General features: G+C 40.5%; 1 protein-coding gene across 2 annotated transcripts in view; it reads right to left on the bottom strand.

The window, feature by feature from the left end:
• Nucleotides 1–25,998, bottom strand: part of SLC4A5 (solute carrier family 4 member 5) — a 765,106-nt gene that overhangs the window by 266,316 nt on the left and 472,792 nt on the right. For both annotated transcript variants that reach the window (XM_044083082.1, XM_044083081.1), the window contains exon 12: nt 15,159–15,292. In XM_044083082.1, the coding sequence (XP_043939017.1) occupies nt 15,159–15,292 (134 nt within the window). The remainder of the gene's footprint in view (nt 1–15,158; nt 15,293–25,998) is intronic.

The raw sequence follows: 25,998 nt of genomic DNA, 5'->3' as shown, positions 1-25,998 counted from the left end.
GAGAAACGTGAGATTATAGTTTGGCATTTTTGCTAGGTTAAGAGTGGGCTGGGCAAGGCAGCTCTGACATCACAATGTGGGAGGTCCACGGGCTCTTCTATACAGCATGCAAATCAGGCGGGGATTACATCACTTTGGGGGAGGAAACATCCCGGTAGCTAGAGCAAGAGCTCTGGCAGATGTGACATCATCATTTCAGAGCCAGCTTGAGGTTTTTCAACTTGGTTTACAAAGTGAAAGTAAAACAGTACAGAAAGGTATGAAGCCTAACTGGGGAAAACAGGTGAGTGGATGAGTTTTTAAAGCTGCTTGGGTGTTTTTTCAAGGCTGTATCAATGAACAGGGACTAAAAGAGACAGCAGGCTGAGCAATCTGCTTTAATATCCTGTTGTTGTCCTTTAATGATGTCTGAGTAGTATATAAAAATTAGTGATTGTGAAATGATGCCGTACCATTTTTAAAGGTTTGTGATTACTGCTGTTTTCCTTTGAAACTTTATCTGCTCGACAGATCACTGTATTACAACCCATCAACAGCTTAACTTGACAAAAACCCAACTCATTGAAGCTATTTATCTCTTTCATTTATGTATTGTAACCTCAGAGTTTATTATATTAAATTAGAGGGGCCAAGTTGATCCATCATGTATCTAGGTTTTTTTGAAGTCATATATACAGGTTATAGCTGGTACAGTTTACCTAAAAGATGACACAATGTCCATGCTCTCAGGCTTACATGGGAAGTCTGTGAAATAGTCACCTTCAAAATATATTTACACCTACACAGATAGAGCAGTGTCAATGGTAGCACATTTGCCATTGGTGCAAAAGGCTGTAGGGTGCTTTCCCACACCAGCTAGATTGGATTGCTGAGACTGTAGTTCAGCCCAAGGGGTACCTCACTCCGGAGTGTGTTGTCATTCAGATGAGATGTTATACCACGGTCCTATCTCCTTAGGTGGCACAGTGGTTCAGTGGTTAGCACTGTCGCCTCACAGCAAGCTCCGGTTCAATTCTCAGCCGGGGTGCCTTATATATGGAGTCTTCATGTCTTCCCTGCATTAACATTGGTTTCTTCCGGGTACTCCAGTTTCCTCTCACATTCCAAAGACGTGTCTAGAACATTTATTATGTAAATGTCTCTCTCCAGGCTTCTCCTGGAAATGAGCTCTGTCCTAGTAGTACTTTCCCAGTAAACACATGTTAAATAAATAAATAAATAAAAATTGAGTTGGTGGCAGCTCAGGTGGATGCAAAATACTGGTGATGCCCTTTCACCATACAGTTCTTTGCCTTGCAGGGTTCTGGAATTCAGTATGGAATTTGCTTTTAAAAACACCTTGGAAAGTTGTGCATACCTTTATATATGCATGTATGTATATATTTATTTATGTCTTGTTGACTGGGCTAGTCACACTAAGCCTGTGCTCTGTTTTCAAGGGAGATTAAAGGTGGTATTCATACCACATATATCTAGACTAGGGAAAATTTGGCTAATATTCTAGGGAAATTAATATTTTCTTATTTGTTTATGTATATAATGGCTCATGTTATGAAAGATTTATTATAAATATATATCTGACCAACAAATGAAGAGCTACCTCCTACTTTTTTCTAGCTAGTTAAGCTGATATCTGAGATGAATACTGAATCCAGATTTGAGGATAATCAGATTATAGTTATAGAGACTCTTCTAGGAGGCTTGCCAGATTCTCATCTGAAAGTGATGATCTATGAAGAAGAGTCAACAGCAAGCTTGTCATATAATTCTACAGTGGAATAATTGGCGGCTGAGCAGCTAAAAACACTAGGTCTGTGATAATCAATGCAGTGAAGCAGTAAAGGACAAGCTAAGGGTTGGTGCTACCCTGCTGAGAGAGAGAGAGAGAGAGATCACTGGGGGTAAACTATGACTTCTACTTCTGTAGAGGTGTCCTATGCTGAAGCAGTGAGTCAGAACAAGCAAAATGCGTTGTACATGGAGTCATGGAAGCATTTGGTGAGGTCTCTTCATTCAGGTGAGACTGTACTAAATAGACATAGCCAAATGCTGCAGAGATCACAACCTCATTACCACAATTAACAGAACATGCTAGAGGGACAGGTTCATTTCCCAAAGACTGCCCATACTCTGGAATAAGCTTCTTATTCATGTCAAGCAGAGCACCTTGCTGGCCCTCTTCAAGAGAAATCTTGACGAGTGGATGGGTAACAGAAATTTCACCACAGGGATCACTCCAGTTGCCCTACTGGATAGGGACACTGTGAACTAACATCAGGTGTGACTGTGCCTGGGCACTTTTTTTGGGCTAGATTTGTAAAGGCTCCAGTGGAATTAGCCTAGTACACACCTGTGAACCTATGAACATGACTTTTGGATAAAAATATTACACAGTTGCTTGCTATATTTATTTTATAGCCCTGAATGACAATTCACTTGGAGAATGAAAGAATTGTATGATCTATATTTCAAAAATAAAGATGTTTTATTTGTTGCCAACATTAAGTTTTATGAACTTTCAAAAATATAGTCATAAGTTGCGAGAATGGGTCTATATTATATTAGCAAATGCACTGAATTGCAAATGCTATATAATCATAGGCTCATAGGTTGGTACTAAGCTATCGGCCCTAGGGCCTATACAAGCCTAGCCATAACAATTCCCTGGATATTTCTTCCCACAATATTTACTTCCCTGGACCCCCTGTCTAGCAGGGTGACTGACGTGATCCCCGGGGTGAATTTCCTATCTCCCATTCAATCATCAAGGTTCCTTTTGAAGAGGGCCAATGAGGTGCTCTGCTTGACATGTATGGGCAGTCTATTCCAGAGTATGGGGAGATTCTGGGTAAGGATCCTATCCCTCCAGCATGGTTTGTTCATTGTGATGACAAGGTTTAGATCCCTGGAGCGTGTGGCTCTGAGAGATTGGGATTTCTTTAAGTGGAGCATGTCCAACAGCTCAGGGTTTGACTTGGCCTTGTATGTTAAGCAGAGATTGTCTCTGAGTAGATGATATGTAACAGAGTATAGCTGGAGTTTTTTTTTTTTAGACGGGCAGCACAGGGCATCTGCTTTAGGCCTGTGATTCTTTTAGTGAGGTATTTCTGCGGCCTTTCCAGCTGTTGCAGATGTTTTGTGAGGTACATACCAAATGGGACGTTGTACTCTATAATGGGTCTAATGAGGGATGAGTACAGTGGGACAATGACCTCCTTTTTTCTGGATGAAAATCCCTTAGTGATGAGGTGTGCCACATAGAAGGATTTCCTGACTGTTGTGGCGATGTGGTTATCGAAGGTGAGACAACTGTCCACCTGAGTCCCTAAGTCTCTCATCACACTTTTGGTGTTTAGTGTACTGCCACATATGTGGTAATTCATGGGTACATGTTTTTTCCCAAAGGGGATAACTATACATTTCTTGGCATTAAGCTTGAGCCCATTGCTCTGGCACCAAGTATCTGTTTCTGTAAGGCCCTTTTGTAGAATATCCACATAATTTGGGGATTTAGTAATGGCTCCCAGTTTGCAGTCATCTGCGAACTTTGTTAGCCAGAGTCTCTTAGTGTTGGCCTGTACTTCAGAGAAGTAGATGCCAAACAAGAGCGGTCCCAGGACTGAACCCTGAGGTACTCCACTTGTCACTTATCTGGAGCTGGATTTGGAGTCAGCTACTTTTACAGTCTGGGTTCTGTCAGTAAGCCATCAAGTGACGTATGGATTAATGCCCAGCTTAGTAAGTTTATCTATGATTCCAGAGTGGGGGATGGTGTCAAAAGCCTTGGCAAGGTCCAGATAGACTGTGTGGACCCCGTTATCCTTGTCCACGGCTCTGGTGACTGATTCAAAGTCGTCAATCAGGTTCAGGAGAAAAGATCGGCCCTTCACGAACCCAAACTGCGTGGGGTCCAGTGTTTGAAGGTTGCCAATGTGTTTGTTTGTAAGTTCCATGATAATACGTTCTATGGCCTTGCAGATCAGGCTTGTCAGACTAATGGGGCAGTAGTTCCGTGGATCCCCCCCTTGTGGAGTGGGATAACTGTAGCTGTGTGCCACTCAGTGGGCATGAAGCCTGAGGTGAGGCTATGATTAAACATGACACTTAGGTGAGGTTCCAGTTTATTTTGTAGTTCATGTAGTACACAGCCTGAGATGTCATCTGGTCCCATGGATGCTGAATTCTTAGCTTTGGAGAGTGCGTTTGTTTTACCTGTGTGGACATTACCAGAATTTGGCAGTCTTTCGGTATTGAGAAGAGCCCTTTAGGGGGTGAAGTTTGCCCTGAATCGATCTGCCAGGATATTGGCAATATCATTGGGATCAGTATATTTAATGCCATTTTGTTGTAGCTCAGAGCATATCTGAGCATTGCCATTTAGATTCTTGACATAGCTGTAGAATGCATTGTGGTTGTCTTTGGAATCTTTGGTGGCAATTTTATTTTCGTAACTAGATTTGGAGGATTTTATGAGGGATCTCAGCTTCTTACTGAAGCTGGTAAGGGAGTGTTTTGCACCCTGGGATTTTCATCTTTTCTGCAACAGTTTCTTCCTTTTGTTGTAAAGTTTGTTTATGGCAAGGGACAACCAGATTGGCTGCCTTTTTTTGGACTTGTGTGTCTTGCTTCTATTAGGATGGCACGATTCATGCACGAGTGGATGTGCTCATACAGTGCCTTAGTGTAGGATTCAGCAGTCAAACTTTCAGTTTCCATCTGCATGGGTGTCATGAAGTTTGTCACTTCTGACTTGAGTAGCATGAAGTTGGCTTTGGAGAAGTTTTTTTACGGAGGTTTCCTTACTGGGGGGTGGGGGGGTGTGGATGTCAAGGGTGATTAGCTTATGGTCAGTCCTGACCAATGAGGGGGTGACCATAGGTGTGGAGCATCGATTTCCAATATTGGTAATGACCAGGTCTAGGATATTGGAGCCCCTGGTGGGACTAAGGATTAGTTAATTCAAGTCGTTGGAATTTATGAATTCCAAGAACCATTGGGCAAAGGTGTTGGCACACGAGTAGTTTTCCCAGTTAATGGCAGGGTATCTTAGTTTATCTTAGTTAAAGTTTTGCACATTCTAGGTTGCCATCCTGAGGTAAGGTACAGTCGATAGTTATACCAGAAGAGGTATGGAGGGATGATGGTCTATAGTAGGATGGTAAAATCAGAAGTCCTGAGCTTCTTCTACCAGGAAAGTGTATGGTTCTGCTTGGGCAGTTTTGCAGTTTTTGTTGAGGTCTAACTTTGTATTACTGGTGTTAGTAAGGTTGCTAGCTAAGTACGTGGTTCACAGATGCCTTTCTGTTGAATTGGTAAAGCCCATCAGAATGCATATAACCAGTGTGGGTGTAGCAGTAAAAATTTCATGAAAGCTAGCCTGGATGAAACATTGGTTGATTTTAAGGATGGGAAAGATTAAGGAGCTTAGCCTTTTACCAGCATTTGCAGATAGGTAAACAGTTATTAAAAATGGTGCTGAAAGGTCTGCATAAGGTATCTTCATCAAGAGTACAATGTGTGTTGTGGGTGAGTTTGTCAAGTTTTTCTTCACAAAGAAGCATTTCAGTTTAGTGAATTGGTAGGTAACATGAAGTGGTCGGATCTTTGTGTAACAAGGAGGCTTTGTTAATTTGGCTGAAGCATTCTAAAATGGATCATCTAGGTAAAGGACATCAGACAGTGTTGTCATGTAATAATGAATAAACTGGGGGTTGATTTGGTAGAAGTTGCCATGTATGGATTGAACGTTGTTGGACTTTTGAAATTTGTAAGAGGCTTCAGTGCAATGTATGCATTTAATGCTGCATTGAAGAAAGGATTGCAAGGTCAATGAAAGGTGATGGTCAGTATTCATCTCATGCGTTTCATATGGGCAGGGCGTATGACTTATTACATGAAGGTAGGGGTCAGCAGAGATGATTAAAAGACAGGGTAAATGGATATCAGAGGCATTTAAATATTATTTGAGGTTGTGTTATCAACTAAGCTATCTTAGGGTGCTGTCTGTTTTACAGAATGCAGGTAGATGATCATATTTGGGCATATTCATATATTTATTAGGCAACAAAGCATCCTCTTAGACCTGGTGGATGATTCTTGGACCTGGGTTTCAGTCATTGGGATGCTTAGTAGAGAAGATTCAGAGGCATACAATGAGAGTAGCTTTTCTCAGTGATAGATGATTTACAATAGAATGTTTTAAGTCGAGAGTCGAGACAAAGTTAGTCTATTTGGGAGGCAATCACTTGGATGTTATTCTTAAGCAGAGGTTTTTGTCATGAATTGTGCGTGACTTGTTGTTGCAGCAATTCCCAAGTCCCGTAATTATGTAGTCTGGTATTATACCCAAGTTAGTATGGAGATGTGTAGAGAAGGTAACTGCCATTGAGGTAACTAGTTATTTTATTAATCACACGGTTGCGGAGGGCTGCAACATCCTTAAGTATTATGGCATTAGAACTTTACTTTACTACTCTCTTATATTTTAGTGATAATGATCCAATGTGTTATCAAGAGGATAGGGTGCATTTGAGTGACGTAGAGCGGGATTATTTTTAATGTTTATAAGTTGTTGTTGGTCAAAGTGGTATCTGATGTTAATTGGTCTAGAAATTGTTTTGTAGGAGGTGACAGGAAAATAAAGTGGTAGAACAGGCTGCCTGGTAGGCAAACTGGTGGGTTCTTGGGGGCTTCAGGCCTCTGATGGTGTTTTCACCATTTCTGTTCCTGGGTTAAAGAGAAAGGTTATAGTGAGCAATGTTGGAGGTGCTGCCCATGAGTGTGGTGGTTCAGGTATGACTGATATTAGTTAGCTTGTAACTTTGGTGTTTTGGACATTTGGAGGGGAGTAATATAAATATGCCTGCCAGTTGTAGAATTGTTTACAGATGAGTCTTTGTGTGATGCCATAGATGATGTTGACAAAGGATTGAATTCTTCCATTATTTTCATAAAATGCATGTCAATAAAGTTGACTGTGTTGCAGATTTTGAGTAGTTATTGTGTCTTCACAATTCATGAACAGTACTATATAAATTTTTGGAGTTATGGGAAATGAAGAGTGACTTTGGCACACTGCAATCATTGCACAATACAGTGTAAACAGCACAAGGTGCTACACATTTTATTCAACTTTGTTGACGGGATTAGTCCCACAGGGCATGATTTTCACGGAGACTCATGCTTGCCCTACCATTTTCTAATAAGTGCCATTTGATGTTTACATTCATCGGAGCTACCAACAACTCAGGCACTTGTAATTTGATTTGAAATCTCATCCTGAACACATCTCAGGAGTGACACTGGTTTCTCGTAGTTCACAGGGCCATGATGCGTCTTAGTTGTGGCTTCACAAGACCACTGTTAATACCACTGACTTTATAGTTACAGTATGAAATGGGACACTGTGCAGCTGCAAATAGTATCATGTGATAACATGTTCTGTGAAGCATTGCTTCATAAGAATCTTGCTGAATAGTTTAGCTATAGGTTCAAAACAGCTCTGTGGCTTCTGCAGTCTCCATTTCACCTGTAGTGCTGCAGTGCTATGTACCCTTAAAACTGGTCAGGGCAGGACTCCAAGAATCCTGAAGCCTGAATCCTAATGTGACACATCAGAGAATTTGTTCCTTTCTCCATTATGATGATTCTTTGTTATAATAATAAATATGACTGTGAAGGAATTCATCTCCCATGTAACCTCCACAGAAAAATAATGCTTCAATATTTTTTCCATTAAGTGAAGCACTGTTTTTTTTTGAATTATCAAAATGGCACTCAAATGATTCTTTGATGAATGGTATCGTAACTGGTGTATTACAGTTATTTATTTTTGCAGTTCTGTGCATTACATCGTACGTACATATTCGGTCTACACAAACCTTGCAGTACACCTTACTTATGCCTTCACAATAATTTTGTTAAGTTTTCTGTGGGATTACATCGAAAATTTTGTTTAACCAAATTCAGTATGAAATTTGCTTTTAAAAACACCTTGGAAAGTTGTGCATACCTTTATATATGCATGTATGTATATATTTATTTATGTCTTGTTGACTGGGCTAGTCACACTAAGCCTGTGCTCTGTTTTCAAGGGAGATTAAAGGTGGTATCCATACCACATATATCTAGACTAGGGAAAATTTGGCTAATATTCTAGGGAAATTAATATTTTCTTATTTGTTTATGTATATAATGGCTCATGTTATGAAAGATTTATTATAAATATATATCTGACCAACAAATGAAGAGCTACCTCCTACTTTTTTTCTAGCTAGTTAAGCTGATATCTGAGATGAATACTGAATCCAGATTTGAGGATAATCAGATTATAGTTATAGAGACTCTTCTAGGAGGCTTGCCAGATTCTCATCTGAAAGTGATGATCTATGAAGAAGAGTCAACAGCAAGCTTGTCATAGAATTCTACAGTGGAATAATTGGCGGCTGAGCAGCTAAAAACACTAGGTCTGTGATAATCAATGCAGTGAAGCAGTAAAGGACAAGCTAAGGGTTGGTGCTACCCTGCTGAGAGAGAGAGATCACTGGGGGTAAACTATGACTTCTACTTCTGTAGAGGTGTCCTATGCTGAAGCAGTGAGTCAGAACAAGCAAAATGTGTTGTACATGGAGTCATGGAAGCATTTGGTGAGGTCTCTTCATTCAGGTGAGACTGTACTAAATAGACATAGCCAAATGCTGCAGAGATCACAACCTCATTACCACAATTAACAGAACATGCTAGAGGGACAGGTTCATTTCCCAAAGACTGCCCATACTCTGGAATAAGCTTCTTATTCATGTCAAACAGAGCACCTCGCTGGCCCTCTTCAAGAGAAATCTTGACGAGTGGATGGGTAACAGAAAGTTCACCACAGGGATTACTCCAGTTGCCCTACTGGATAGGGACACTGTGAACTAACATCAGGTGTGACTGTGCCTGGGCACTTTTTTTGGGCTAGATTTGTAAAGGCTCCAGTGGAATTAGCCTAGTACACACCTGTGAACCTATGAACATGACTTTTGGATAAAAATATTACACAGTTGCTTGCTATATTTATTTTATAGCCCTGAATGACAATTCACTTGGAGAATGAAAGAATTGTATGATCTATATTTCAAAAATAAAGATGTTTTATTTGTTGCCAACATTAAGTTTTATGAACTTTCAAAAATATAGTCATGACCTGACTATAAGTTGCGAGAATGGGTCTATATTATATTAGCAAATGCACTGAATTGCGAATGCTATATAATCATAGGCTCATAGGTTGGTACTAAGCTATCGGCCCTAGGGCCTATACAAGCCTAGCCATAACAATTCCCTGGATATTTCTTCCCACAATATTTACTTCCCTGGACCCCTGTCTAGCAGGGTGACTGACGTGATCCCCGGGGTGAATTTCCTATCTCCCATTCAATCATCAAGGTTCCTTCTGAAGAGGGCCAATGAGGTGCTCTGCTTGACATGTATGGGCAGTCTATTCCAGAGTATGGGGAGATTCTGGGTAAGGAACCTATCCCTCCAGCATGGTTTGTTCATTGTGATGACAAGGTTTAGATCCCTGGAGTGTGTGGCTCTGAGAGATTGGGATTTCTTTAAGTGGAGCATGTCCAACAGCTCAGGGTTTGACTTGGCCTTGTATGTTAAGCAGAGATCGTCTCTGAGTAGATGATATGTAACAGAGTATAGCTGGAGTTTTTTTTTTTTAGATGGGCAGCACAGGGCATCTGCTTTAGGCCTGTGATTCTTTTAGTGAGGTATTTCTGCGGCCTTTCCAGCTGTTGCAGATGTTTTGTGAGGTACATACCAAATGGGATGTTGTACTCTATAATGGGTCTAATGAGGGATGAGTACAGTGGGACAATGACCTCCTTTTTTCTGGATGAAAATCCCTTAGTGATGAGGTGTGCCACATAGAAGGATTTCCTGACTGTTGTGGCGATGTGGTTATCGAAGGTGAGACAACTGTCCACCTGAGTCCCTAAGTCTCTCATCACACTTTTGGTGTTTAGTGTACTGCCACATATGTGGTAATTCATGGGTACATGGTTTTGCCCAAAGGGGATAACTATACATTTCTTGGCATTAAGCTTGAGCCCATTGCTCTGGCACCAAGCATCTGTTTCTGTAAGGCCCTTTTGTAGAATATCCACATAATTTGGGGATTTAGTAATGGCTCCCAGTTTGCAGTCATCTGCGAACTTTGTTAGCCAGAGTCTCTTAGTGTTGGCCTGTACTTCAGAGAAGTAGATGCCAAACAAGAGCGGTCCCAGGACTGAACCCTGAGGTACTCCACTTGTCACTTATCTGGAGCTGGATTTGGAGTCAGCTACTTTTACAGTCTGGGTTCTGTCAGTAAGCCATCAAGTGACGTATGGATTAATGCCCAGCTTAGTAAGTTTATCTATGATTCCAGAGTGGGGGATGGTGTCAAAAGCCTTGGCAAGGTCCAGATAGACTGTGTGGACCACGTTATCCTTGTCCACTGCTCTGGTGACTGATTCAAAGAAGTCAATCAGGTTCAGGAGAAAAGATCGGCCCTTCACGAACCCAAACTGCGTGGGGTCCAGTGTTTGAAGGTTGCCAATGTGTTTGTTTGTAAGTTCCATGATAATACGTTCTATGGCCTTGCAGATCAGGCTTGTCAGACTAATGGGGCAGTAGTTCCGTGGATCCCCCCCTTGTGGAGTGGGATAACTGTAGCTGTGTGCCACTCAGTGGGCATGAAGCCTGAGGTGAGGCTATGATTAAACATGACACTTAGGTGAGGTTCCAGTTTATTTTGTAGTTCATGTAGTACACAGCCTGAGATGTCATCTGGTCCCATGGATGCTGTATTCTTAGCTTTGGAGAGTGCGTTTGTTTTACCTCTGTGGACATTACCAGAATTTGGCAGTCTTTCGGTATTGAGAAGAGCCCTTTAGGGGGTGAAGTTTGCCCTGAATCGATCTGCCAGGATATTGGCAATATCATTGGGATCAGTATATTTAATGCCATTCTGTTGTAGCTCAGAGCAGATCTGAGCATTGCCATTTAGATTCTTGACATAGCTGTAGAATGCATTGTGGTTGTCTTTGGAATCTTTGGTGGCAATTTTATTTTCGTAACTAGATTTGGAGGATTTTATGAGGGATCTCAGCTTCTTACTGAAGCTGGTAAGGGAGTGTTTTGCACCCTGGGATTTTCATCTTTTCTGCAACAGTTTCTTCCTTTTGTTGTAAAGTTTGTTTATGGCAAGGGACAACCAGATTGGCTGCCTTTTTTTGGACTTGTGTGTCTTGCTTCTATTAGGATGGCACGATTCATGCACGAAAGTGGATGTGCTCATACAGTGCCTTAGTGTAGGATTCAGCAGTCAAACTTTCAGTTCCCATCTGCATGGGTGTCATGAAGTTTGTCACTTCTGACTTGAGTAGCATGAAGTTGGCTTTGGAGAAGTTTTTTTACGGAGGTTTCCTTACTGGGGGTGGGGGGATGTGGATGTCAAGGGTGATTAGCTTATGGTCAGTCCTGACCAATGAGGGGGTGACCATAGGTGTGGAGCATCGATTTCCAATATTGGTAATGACCAGGTCTAGGATATTGGAGCCCCTGGTGGGACTAAGGATTAGTTAATTCAAGGCGTTGGAATTTATGAATTCCAAGAACCATTGGGCAAAGGTGTTGGCACACGAGTAGTTTTCCCAGTTAATGGCAGGGTATCTTAGTTTATCTTAATTAAAGTTTTGCACATTCTAGGTTGCCATCCTGAGGTAAGGTACAGTCGATAGTTATACCAGAAGAGGTATGGAGGGATGATGGTCTATAGTAGGATGGTAAAATCAGAAGTCCTGAGCGTCTTCTACCAGGAAAGTGTATGGTTCTGCTTGGGCAGTTTTGCAGTTTTTGTTGAGTTCTAACTTTGTATTACTGGTGTTAGTAAGGTTGCTAGCTAAGTATGTGGTTCACAGATGCCTTTCTGTTGAATTGGTAAAGCCCATCAGAATGCATATAACCAGTGTGGGTGTAGCAGTAAAAATTTCATGAAAGCTAGCCTGGATGAAACATTGGTTGATTTTAAGGATGGGAAAGATTAAGGAGCTTAGCCTTTTACCAGCATTTGCCGATAGGTAGACAGTTATTAAAAATGGTGCTGAAAGGTCTGCATAAGGTATCTTCATCAAGAGTACAATGTGTGTTGTGGGTGAGTTTGTCAGGTTTTTCTTCAGAAAGAAGCATTTCAGTTTAGTGAATTGGTAGGTAACATGAAGTGGTTGGATCTTTGTGTAACAAGGAGGCTTTGTTAATTTGGCTGAAGCATTCTAAAATGGATCATCTAGGTAAAGGACATCAGACAGTGTTGTCATGTAATAATGAATAAACTGGGGGTTGATTTGGTAGAAGTTGCCATGTATGGATTGAACGTTGTTGGACTTTTGAAATTTGTAAGAGGCTTCAGTGCAATGTATGCATTTAATGCTGCATTGAAGAAAGGATTGCAAGGTCAATGAAAGGTGATGATCAGTATTCATCTCATGCGTTTCATATGGGCAGGGCGTATGACTTATTACATGAAGGTAGGGGTCAGCAGAGATGATTAAAAGACAGGGTAAATGGATATCAGAGGCATTTAAATATTATTTGAGGTTGTGTTATCAACTAAGCTATCTTAGGGTGCTGTCTGTTTTACAGAATGCAGGTAGATGATCATATTTGGGCATATTCATATATTTATTAGGCAACAAAGCATCCTCTTAGACCTGGTGGATGATTCTTGGACCTGGGTTTCAGTCATTGGGATGCTTAGTAGAGAAGATTCAGAGGCATGCAATGAGAGTAGCTTTTCTCAGTGATAGATGATTTACAATAGAATGTTTTAAGTCGAGAGTCGAGACAAAGTTAGTCTATTTGGGAGGCAATCACTTGGATGTTATTCTTAAGCAGAGGTTTTTGTCATGAATTGTGCGTGACTTGTTGTTGCAGCAATTCCCAAGTCCCGTAATTATGTAGTCTGGTATTATACCCAAGTTAGTATGGAGATGTGTAGAGAAGGTAACTGCCATTGAGGTAACTAGTTATTTTATTAATCACACGGTTGCGGAGGGCTGCAACATCCTTAAGTATTATGGCATTAGAACTTTACTTTACTACTCTCTTATATTTTAGTGATAATGATCCAATGTGTTATCAAGAGGATAGGGTGCATTTGAGTGACGTAGAGCGGGATTATTTTTAATGTTTATAAGTTGTTGTTGGTCAAAGTGGTATCTGATGTTAATTGGTCTAGAAATTGTTTTGTAGGAGGTGACAAGAAAATAAAGTGGTAGAACAGGCTGCCTGGTAGGCAAACTGGTGGGTTCTTGGGGGCTTCAGGCCTCTGATGGTGTTTTCACCATTTCTGTTCCTGGGTTAAAGAGAAAGGTTATAGTGAGCAATGTTGGAGGTGCTGCCCATGAGTGTGGTGGTTCAGGTATGACTGATATTAGTTAGCTTGTAACTTTGGTGTTTTGGACATTTGGAGGGGAGTAATATAAATATGCCTGCCAGTTGTAGAATTGTTTACAGATGAGTCTTTGTGTGATGCCATAGATGATGTTGACAAAGGATTGAATTCTTCCATTATTTTCATAAAATGCATGTCAATAAAGTTGACTGTGTTGCAGATTTTGAGTAGTTATTGTGTCTTCACAATTCATGAACAGTACTATATAAATTTTTGGAGTTATGGGAAATGAAGAGTGACTTTGGCACACTGCAATCATTGCACAATACAGTGTAAACAGCACAAGGTGCTACACATTTTATTCAACTTTTGTTGACGGGATTAGTCCCACAGGGCATGATTTTCACGGAGACTCATGCTTGCCCTACCATTTTCTAATAAGTGCCATTTGACGTTTACATTCATCGGAGCTACCAACAACTCAGGCACTTGTAATTTGATTTGAAATCTCATCCTGAACACATCTCAGGAGTGACACTGGTTTCTCATAGTTCACAGGGCCATGATGCGTCTTAGTTGTGGCTTCACAAGACCACTGTTAATACCACTGACTTTATAGTTACAGTATGAAATGGGACACTGTGCAGCTGCAAATAGTATCATGTGATAACATGTTCTGTGAAGCATTGCTTCATAAGAATCTTGCTGAATAGTTTAGCTATAGGTTCAAAACACCTCTGTGGCTTCTGCAGTTTCCATTTCACCTGTAGTGCTGCAGTGCTATGTACCCTTAAAACTGGTCAGGGCAGGACTCCAAGAATCCTGAAGCCTGAATCCTAATGTGACACATCAGAGAATTTGTTCCTTTCTCCATTATGATGATTCTTTGTTATAATAATAAATATGACTGTGAAGGAATTCATCTCCCATGTAACCTCCACAGAAAAATAATGCTTCAATATTTTTTCCATTAAGTGAAGCACTGTTTTTTTTTTGAATTATCAAAATGGTACTCAAATGATTCTTTGATGAATGGTATCGTAACTGGTGTATTACAGTTATTTATTTTTGCAGTTCTGTGCATTACATCGTACGTACATATTCGGTCTACACAAACCTTGCAGTACACCTTACTTATGCCTTCACAATAATTTTGTTGCTAGATCACTTTCGGTTTCTCCTGTGGAAAGCTATTTAACACTGCAGCCATATACATTTCTGTCAGTGTCTCTTGAATCCTTGGCAACATCCAAACTGTCCAATAACACCTATTCCATAATTGGGTCACATCAGTACTTCATACCTGTTGCACTGTAGTTCTAACAGTACTTGCAGAAGGTGTTGTAGTACCACACCAATGCACTTCTACAGTAATAAGTACTATTTTTCTTGCTTACATCATACTTCGTATTAGCATTACAAAATAATGTAGCATAGCAATATTGTGACTATCTTAGGTTCCGCACCTCTAACAATATCTTCATTACAGTTGAAAAATCTGCTGTTAACAACAGTAGAGGGTAGTCTGGAGTTTATTTTATTTTTAAATAATTTCTAAACATGAGTTGCAGGGTAAGGTTTTGACATTCAGTCTTTTGAACAACATAGTTTTTTATACGGAAAGGCTAATCACTTCATTCTATATAACCAGCATATGATTTTGTCAAGAAAACATGACAAACATTCTATACGTACCTGTGGAATCTGTTAATGAATTAGCACTCATGATACAAACCTGCAGAAATCAAAGAGCAACTTTTCAAAAATGAGGATGGGGCCTGTACTACTCAAGATGATCAAAGGCTGGCCAGCAAACAAACAGAACACTGTTCCTGTTAGAGCCGTCCCAAGAAAGCTTTCCATCACACCCTGTAAACAAGATAAATGGTTATCCTGGTTATGTGCTAATATGTCAAGTCTTAAAAAAAGGATTTATTATATTTTAGCATATTTATTCCTGGGGTATGCCATAGTGAATCTCTGTAACAAAAGAAAAGCAGCTGACATAACGCAAACATAAATCACAGTACTTTTCACAATCCAGCTGGATAGGTTTCAAAGCAAAATAATGATCATCATTTCTTCAGATTACAGAATCCATTTTTTTATTCAACTTTTTTGTTGTTTGTCTTTTGGCTTTTCCCGGTTAGGGGTCGCTATAGCAGAACTCCGGTCCACTAATGATTGGCAGTTGTTTTTTTATGGTGTCGAGTTGGCAGCCCGACGCCCAACCTTCAACGAAGACACGCCCATTCAACGCATATCTTTTGAACGCCCACTCAACCACTGGGAGGACATGCAGACTCCAAACAGAAGGCACTCCCAACCCAAGCAGGAAATCGAACGGGAGAACCTCTTGCTGTGAGGCAACAACCCTACCGCTGCACCACTGCGGAAGTATCCCATTTTTTTTTTCTTTTTTTTCCTTGCTTCTTACATGCTAACAATTTTTGTCAAAACACTAGATGCTAACATATACTGGCTAGTTATTGACTTGCCCTCTGTTTCTGCTTTACTGCATGGAATAATGTACTAAACATGCCTAGGATTCTGGACATCTTACTTTGAGAGGTGCATAAATGTTGTTGTGTTATGTTGGGGTTCTGCAAAACTCTACATATTCAAAATGTACTTTATCATTATACTCTTGGTGGTTGGTAGTTTGAGGTAATTTGTTCTCATGCAGTTCATTTAGCTTATTCATATTTTTCCAGGAACATACACTGTTATCCTCCGTGTTTAGTTATCCCAATAATTGTAAATGTTATGACTAATAAAGGTGAAATGCATCCTATCTGAAATTGTTACCAAGTTAGTCAATAGCTTATGACCAGGGCCAGTGTTAGCATTTTGGGAGCCCCCAGCAAATATCAAGTTTGGGGACCCCCTAGGCACTTTCAGTTTAAGTATCACACTGTCACTACCACCCCTTCTAAAGTACCTTTTAGTTCAACCTGCAAAATGTTAGGAATATTATGCACAGAGTGACCTGTAGCTACAATACTGTTATATTACAACAGGCATATGTACCGTACTATGTTGACCCATCTCAGAAAAGTGCATTTGCAGTGACTGGCATTTAGCTCCAACAATGATAAATTACAACTCTGTGTACAGGGCTGGACTTAAGTGATATGGTGCCCGAGGCAAGCTACTATTTCAGCACCCAAACATACACACAAGTGCTCCCCTCTGCCCCTCATCTTGGGGTCCCATACAATGCACATTCCTTTTCTCATGTTTTACCTTACTCTTCAGCTTTTTCATGAATTTGTGACTTTAAAATGCACTTGAGACCATATACAAAGTTTTTTTTTAATTTTTCCACAGTCTCTTCACCAGTGATGGCTTGAACAGAAATTATGATTAAGGAAAGAAATCCAGTGTTGCTGTTCAGCTTCAATTTTCTTTGCATCCTCTCAACACATCTTTCTTGATCATAACAGCACAGTAATAACTTTTTAGGAAAGAACTCAAGCCGGTGCCCTCAGAAGTACTGGACTTATAGATGCTTTGGTATGCACTTCAGAGTATTTTCTCAGTCTTTTCATCCAACAGTGGCCTAAACAAAAGTCACGAGCAAGAAACAATTTCACTCTTTTATATATTTATTTATATAGATTTTTTTTCTTTCAAGGAAGGCATAAGTTGTGCCCAAGGCTTAATGTTCAAAGCTGACAAAATAACAGCTCACAATAAACCAACACAATTGTGAGGATACACAGGTCCTATCTGTGAATATTGCCTGGCTTCCTACCCCCCCCCCCCCCAAAAAAAAAAAAAAGAGAGTCCCTGACTGTGCATCCCTCTGGTGTTAGATTGGGATGAAAACAGAGGTTCAAATAGCCACAGTCATGTATGTCAAGTGACTGCTGACATACATATGCATAACATGCCTCCTCACCCCTAACCCCCAAATGCAGCCACCTGTATACATGCCTGATGTGTGATTGTGAGAAAAGTGAAAAAAAAATGAATTACTGTATTCTACTTTGTTGCTCTTAGACAGAACACTGCCCCTACACAATCTGTAGTTACCTTTGCTTTTCTCTTTTGAGGTCTATGAGAAAAGTAAAAGAAACAATGACCACACTATAAGCTATAATGACCTCTTGTGAACACCTTTAAGGTTTGACTGTGATGAAAAAAAGTAATAATCACACAGTACCACCCCCAAGTGTAGCCTGCAGCACCTTTCTGTATACATACATATACACACACACACACACACACACACACACACACACACACACACACACACACACACACACACGCACGCACGCACGCACGCACACACACACACACATGCACACACACGCACACAATCTCAGCAAATCTGGTTTTAGAATGGGTGCGGTTGAGAGCAGATGCCATGATCAGCTTTATCCTAACAGGTCATATCACAGCCCTGTTCAGTTAGAGAGTGTAATTAGAAAAACATTTTTCTCTCCATTTTTCCCCAACCAGCAACAGCTTTTCTGAGACCCCCCACACAATAAAGGATGATTAAGGGGGTCCTACGAGTGGGGGGGGGGGCACTAGACTCCTAGAAGATCTAAGTGTCCAAATGACCTGTGATATATTTTATACCTTCCTTTTTGAAATGTAAATACTTGTTAATTGCAATTTTTACTGATACCCAGAAGAATAATGTATATGCCCTGGCATTATTGGGTGTGTGCACAAATAAAAATCTATGATCTATAAGATCTATAAGCCAAGCATACCTTCTAATGACAAAGCCAGATGCAACAGCTCAGCTAGAGGTCTCCATAGCTTCATAGCCGCAGTGTAATGAGTGTCTAGACACCTGGGAGCTGGAATGGCAAAGGTCCAACAATTCTTTAGAAATGTTGTTGTCCTGCAGAGAGGATATATTTTCCTTCATTTCGTTTAAAATACTTTGTTGATATTTCATCATATGAAACTGGCAGTAAAGGGCCCTCGTGGCTAGGGTAGCAGAAGTGTAAACTTTTTTTTACCAAACCTATCAAGGACCCTGCTTTGTCAGTAGGCAAAGGGTTCTTTGATGAGCTGGCTCTTGCTTCCTTGTGACCTGGTGTGACAATCTCTGGGTCAGCACAGGGATTTTTGAAGAGGTATTTATGTGAGTCCAGCACCCTGTAAAGCCTGTCTGATTTTCAAGGGGCTGGAGGTAGACAATCTGGATTCAAGAAGGAGTCCATAAAAACATCCTCTACCACCTCCAATACAGGAGGAATAGCCAGAGATCTGTGTTCTGAGAGGTCAAGGAACTCCATAACCATCTTTTTACATTGTGGCTATTCCTGTGCTTCCTACTGGAAATGTTCCCTCATGGCATAGAATGTTTCCCCAAAACTGATGTCTTCAGGAAGTGAAGCTGAAGGCAGATTCTCCTCAGAATCTCAATCTTCAAAAGAAGTAAGGAAAAATCCATCCTCAAGGACAGACTCCTCCTGCCCAGAATCTTCATCTGAATCAGGAGGTTGACATAAAACTTCATGGGAAGGATCCTTATTCTTTTTCCTGGGAGAGACTCCAAAGGGGGGTGCCTAGCTCTAAGGAGATAAGGTCCTCTAGCTAACCTGACCAGATCTTGCTGATAACCTGCTGAGGGGGGACCTGGTAAGCCTAGGCCTAGGAGTAGCTTTGGCCTCAGGTGTAGGTACATTCACCATCCTGACACCAGTTTATTTGTAAGGCAGAACCAATACAGGCTGATGCCTTGAAGGAACGTTGCCTGTACAAGATTGCTCATCTGAAGCAGAGGACTGCTGAACAACTCCTGACCTGACCAACGAACTGAAAGCCAAGACCTGTGTAGAAGTTAAGGGACCTGAAAGCATGTCAGACTCTGTAAGGGTCTCAACAGAGGCCTGCATTACTACCTCAGTCGCAGGAGGGGGCTGCGAAAGTTCCTCACCTTCTTCAGAGATAACAAGCCTTGGAGGACTGGCAGGCAGTGAATGGTTCTCATCTGAGGCACTTGGGTCTTTTTTCCTTGTTGTTCTTAAATGTAGGAAGCTCAGTCTTGGGACAATTGGTGGACACCATCGAATGATGAAGAAGATGGCAGATTAAGATACCTAGCTAAGATTTCAGCCCTACGCCTTATAGTCCTAAAATTGAAATAGGCGCAAAAACTGCAGTTAAGGACATTGTGATCCAAGGTTAGACATGCGACACACAAAGTATGAATGTCTTGATGTGGGATTTGTTTTCTACAGTGGAGACAATAGTTAACTTTATCTGACATGAGTTAAAGCAAGAAAAAGAGTTCCCCAATGGAGTACTTAAGCTTTAGAAGATTTCTGTCTGGTACAGACTGACCAACATGCTGAAACGCTGCTTCAGGCTCAAACGGCAAGAAACGACTGATGTCATGGCATCAGCTGGTTCCCTTTCTTCCCAAGTGTATTGACATCAGGGAAATGTGTCCACCAGCCTTAGGAGGTGGGAGATTTTTACTCCGGTAGTGAGGATGGCCAAGGGCTTCCACAGCAGGAAATCCCTCAAGTCAGGATTGCAACAGTGAAACACAAAGAACATCAAATGTCAATGTTGAGACATTTCTTTTACTTCACAGAAGCATAATTCAAGACATAAGTAATTATTACCTCATGGCCCACCTAGACTGGATAAGCTGTAGCTCAGAATCTTGTTAATATAGTGAGGAAAAAGTAACGAATTTATGATGACCCTGATGAAATTCAAAAACTCCTTTCACCTTGACTGCTTATGTGTAATCCTTTATTGACAAGTTCTATGTACATGTAAATAGTTAAATAAATGCATCGGCCACCCACATAAATAAATACCATGCAGAACTCAAAAATAAATCCCTGTGGTGGAACTCTAATACAAACAGGCCATATAATAAAAGAAAAAAACACTCATTGAATTTAAAAATTGATCTAACTCTCAAGAAGCTCAAAACACCCTTGTTAAATTAAACAAGGAGCTCTAAATTCTGATCAAGTCAACCAAAGCCAGATATGAGGTAAAAATAGTTGACCAGGCAAACGATAACCACAAAACCTTCTTTAATTTAACTATGTTAGAAATCTCAGAAAACAATGCTAATCAGTACACAGAACTAATAGTAAATGATATCACATACTCAGACTCTGAAGGAATAGTCTACTTGCTAGCAGAAAAATTCAGCTCCAACTTCACCCTCCTTTCATTTCTAATATTCTCAGATCAAATACCACATCTACCCCCCTCCTCAAATCTACCAACTACAAGTTCTCAAGACACTATCTAAGGCCAAGAACACTATATCTATGGGACCGGATAACATACCAGGCTGCTACTGGTTAGCCTGGAACATGAATTGTCATACCCCCTCCAGAAGCAATTCAACATTAGCCTTAAAACTGGCTAGAATGACTACAAAGCTTCCTCACTAAAAACAAATCAAGGGCCTCAATCATAAAACTATGCAGACCATCTCAAAGCCTTGTGTATCTCTTCTCTGTATCAGCCTCCGACTCATGCATAGCACCTCAACAGACCCTGTGCTATCAGACCCTATTATTACACATTCAGGAGTCCAGTGGGATCAGAAATACCTTTCATACCTCTCAACTGTCCAGATTATTTGCTCATATTTTTGGTCTGTTCCTCATAAAATTTGTGGTTTTCTGGCAAATCGCTGAGATTATCTGAGGACTGAAGTCACCAAATAATGACATACATTTGAGTTTCAGACTTCAAATCCTTCAGAAAATGTATTTTAAAACAAATCCTGCTACTCTAGCAACTTTCTATGTTTATAAGAGAAATGTTTAAAATATGTCCCTATTTTTGGGCCCTTATCCCCCAATTTTGTCAGGCTTTGACCAGATTTCCTGCACTAAGAGGTTGAGAGGTATGCACCTTCTCAAGTGACCTGAATCTCTTTTAAAGACTAACAAAACATGCTGGAAGGTTAGGTACATATCACAGGGAAGAGCATTTCTATGATACTGGTTTCACCACCAAATAAATCAGAAGACTTCTCTTACTCTATTCAAACGTAACTTGGACAAATAGATAGGTAATTGCATATTCACCTCTTGTTTAGCACCAATGACTATCATGGATAGGGAAAACATGTAAGTGCTCAGCATATACTTTTGCGGCCTGTTTTTGGAGATTCAGTTTGCAAAATATAAGATGTAATAATTGCCACAGAAACGGAGGCTAGGCTTTTTAAGATCATCACAGATCAATAGCTCGGTTAGCACCTATGAACTTTACCTTGCTGGTGGAAATACAAAGTAACTTTATGGTGGCAAAAGACAACAGAATTCATTTATAGAGAAATATACATTTTGAAAATATTTAAGGATATTCCTTTCCAGACAATTACCCTGTTGAGGTATCTCAGTACTAAACTATCCCTGAAGTACTTTCTTGCTAACTAAGGAGGGACCTGCAACTTTACATGGGTTCTATCTTTGTTTGTTTGGAATCCACCTTACTTTATAAGGATCTACATTATGGTCCCTTAGCTTATTTACAATACCATGCTGAGGATGGGGTCATATGTACCGGCTAGATCCAGATAAGCAGTGTGTAGACTGAATGATCATTAGACAATGCCTTTGGAATCTTCTCAAAGTTGTTTACTAAATTATGTAGATATGATTTCCCTTTGACAAAACCAAACTGCTAAGGATGTAGGGATATGAGATTTTTGATATCAGATATGATGTGGTCCATGGCCTTACAAGTTAGGCTGATGCGTCTATAGTTCCTGGGGTCTGAGCTGGGGATCCCCCTTATGAAGGGCTTCACAACAGCAGTTCTCTATACTTCAGGGATATACCTCTTGGCTAAGTTTAAGTAACAAGTTCAGGAGGGGTTCTGTGAGGACAATGAAGTTGTTTGAACCCATTCATGTACTACTTTTAATTTTGATTTTGTGGGGTGTAAGAGATATAGGGATTTGTGGAACTTTTTCTGGGCTAAAGTTGGCAGTAAAATTAACTGCAAGTATATTAATAATGTCTTTTAGGTTAGAGTAAGTGATGCCATTTTTGATTACATCTGAACATTGCTGAGTGTTGACTCAATTTCTGATGCAACTAAAGAAATATGCTTTTATGAATAGCTCAAGTTTTTTAGTACTACAATTTGCTTGTAAGGAATCATTATACCATTTCAACAAGGTCACAAAATGCACTTTTATTTAATCATGGATTAGAGTCGTAAGGTATAAATTACACCTGCAGTAACTAGAAATGCCATTTGTAATTAGACGGACTGCAAAGTATTCCTTCCCAATACACCAGACTTAACTGCAAATCATTTATCAGCAATCTAATGTGTGATCACAAATGTGAGATTTCTCACATTTCTGTTTAAAGGCAGAGTCTGCAAATCTCTTGTGTAATTCACCTTTCTCCGAGATACAGCAGTCCCAGAGTTTGCAAATTTAGATAGCAGGGTATTTTATTTACTTTATTTTTCATTTGTTTACTGGAAAAGTCCGACTGGGCAGGCATCCATTTTCAGAGGAGGCCCATGGAGAAAAGCTCCACATACAAAGACAGTATAAACAGACATTTCATTGACATAAATGTGGTTAATTATACAACTGATACAAATAGATACAGAGATGTTACAGTTTGATTGGTAAGTATACAGTATACAATTAACAAATATATTCTACAGTATTACAATGGGAGCCAAGTAGATCCATATGTTAAAAGACATAGTTTAACAGACAGAGATAGGCAAAGGCTAACAGCTATTACTTATCTATTGAGTCAGGAAATTCAATCTATAAATGTTAGTAGGGAGACTGAGGTTAAATGATGAGGAAGTTGTTGGGAGATAACTGATCAGATTTCTAAAGTATTAATAGCAGAAATGCAGTGTAAAAGCCTGCCAACAAAGATGCTTTTACATTCAGTGAAACAACAAAATTTGATTATCACTGTTTCACTGTTACTTCAATGCACAGCAATTTTACAAAGTAATTTCACTTCTGTGTGTTGATCACTCATGTATCAGATTTAGATATGGAGCCACCTTCTTGACTCTGGTAGATACACACTGTCTAATGTTTAAATTGCTGCCCCACATTTTCCATAGATCATTAAAAATAGTGACTTTGTTGTGATCTGATCATTTGTTTAGTTATTCCAATTTCTGTCCTTTTTACCAACTCTCATTATACTACATTAAGTGACATAAATGGTGACATTGTTACTACTGCACCAGGTATGTATCATTACTACTGCACTAGGTGTGTATCAATATTACTGTACCAGGTGTGTATCATTAATACTTTGATAGGTGTGTATCATTACTACTGCTCCAGTTATGTATCACTGCTACTGTACCAGGTGTGTATCATTACTACTGTACCAGGTGTGTATCATTACTACTGTACCCAGTGTGTATCATTAGTACTGCTCTAGGTGTGTATCATTACTGCTGTACAAGGTGCGTATCATTACTGCTGTACAAGGTGCGTATCATTACCAGTGTACCAGATGTGTATAATTACTACTGCACCAGGTGATTATCATTACTTCTGCACCAGGTGTATATCATTACTGCTGTACCAGGTGTGTATTGTTACTCCTGCATCAGATGTGCATCATTACTACTGCTCCAGCTGTGTATCACTGCTAATGTACCAGGTGTGTATCATTAGTAGTGCTCTAGGTGTGTATCATTACTACTGTACCAGGTGTGCATCATTACAACTGTACCAGGTGTGTATCATTAGTAGTGGTCTAGGTGTGTATCATTACAACTGTACCAGGTGTGTATCATTAGTACTGCTCTAGGTGTGCATCATTACTGCTGCACCAGGTACATATCATTACCAGTGTGCCAGGTGTGTATAATTACTGCTGTACCAGGTGTATATCATTACTGCTGTGCCAGGTGTGTATCATTACTCCTGCATCAGGTGTGTATTATCACTACTGCACCAGGTGTATATCATTCCTGCTGTGCCAGGTGTTCATAGGTTCATACTAGGCTATCTGCCCTAGGGCATTTATAAGCCTAGCCAGTGTGTGTTTGGCTTTCACCACCCATTTTAAATTAATTTTGCTATGCCCTTTTTCGAGGTTAGTATACTGTGCCTCTAACAGTGACACAGAAGTGATACCCGGGGTAAACCTATGATCTCCCATCCACTCATTAAGATTCCTCTTGAAGAGAGTCAATGAGGGACTCTGCCTAACCTGGACTGGGATTTTATTCCAGAGTGAAGGGAGCCTCTGCGTTATGAATCTGTCCCTCCAGCATGTCCTATTTATTCCAGTGCTGAAGTTCAAGTCTCTCGAGCATGTAGCTCGATGGGATTTGGATTTTCTGAGGTGCAGCATGTCCATTAATTCCGGGTTGGACATGGCTTTATACGTCAGGCACAGATCGCCTCTGAGCAGGTGGTATGCCACTGAGTAGAGCTGGAGTTTCTTTAACCGGGCAGCATATGGCATCTGTTTGAGCCCTTTGATCCTCTTGGTGAGGTACTTTTGGGGTCTTTCCAGCTGCTGCAGGTGTCTGGTAAGGTACATCCCAAAACGGGCATTGTACTCAATTATGGGCCTGACGAGGGATGAGTAAAGAGGCAATATGACCTCCCCTGATCTAGATGTGAATCCCTTCATGATTAGGTGGGCTATATAAAATGTTTTTCTAACCACTTTGGCCACGTGGTTGTCAAATGAGAGATTGCTATCAACTTGGGTCCCCAGGTCCCTAATTACTTCTTCTGTACTTAATGGATTACCACCTATGTGGTAATTTTTGGGCACTTTGTTTTTGCCAAAGGGGATGACTATACACTTTTTGGCATTTAGCTTGAGGCCATGGCTCTGCCACCAGTTGTCTGTTTCTATGAGGCCCTTTTGGAGGATGCTTGTGTCGGCTGGAGAGTCGATTATGGCACCCAGTTTGCAGTCATCTGAGAACTTGGTCAGCCACAGTCCTTCCGTGTTGGCTTGTACCTCCGAGAAATATATACCGAACAAGAGAGGTCCTAGGACTGAGCCTTGTGGGATGCCACTTGCAACTGGTTTGGAGTCTGACATGGCTCCAGCAATTCTAACCATGTGGGTTCTGTCCTTGAGCCCGTTTGCAACCCATCTAGTGATATAGGGGTTTATATTTAAGCTGGTGAGCTTGTCTATAATGCCCAAGTGGGGTATTGTATTGTATTGTGTGTATCATTACTACTGTACCAGGTGTGTATCATCACTACTGCACCAGGTGCGTATCATTAGTACTGCTCTAGGTGTGTATCATTACTGCTGCACTAGGTTCGTATCATTACCAGTGTACCAGGTATCATTACTACTGCACCGGTGTATATCATTACTGCTGTGCCAGGTGTGTATAGTTACTCTTGCATTAGTTGTGCATCATTGCTACTGTACCAGGTGTGTATCATCACTACTGCACCAGGTGTATATCATTATTGCTGTGCCAGGTGTGTATCATTACTGCTGTTCAAGTTGTGTACCATTACTACTGCACCAGGTGTGTATCATCACTACTGCACCAGGCGTATATCATTACTACTGCCCCAGCTGTACACCATTACTACTGCGTCAGATGTGTATCATTACTGCTGTGAC

Source organism: Protopterus annectens, chromosome 9.part0, assembly GCF_019279795.1.
Source record: "Protopterus annectens isolate FY-2018-M chromosome 9.part0, PAN1.0, whole genome shotgun sequence".
NCBI lineage: Eukaryota > Metazoa > Chordata > Ceratodontiformes > Protopteridae > Protopterus > Protopterus annectens.
The sequence above is the reverse complement of the archived record's forward strand: the minus strand, read 5'-3'. Positions and strand labels throughout refer to the sequence as shown.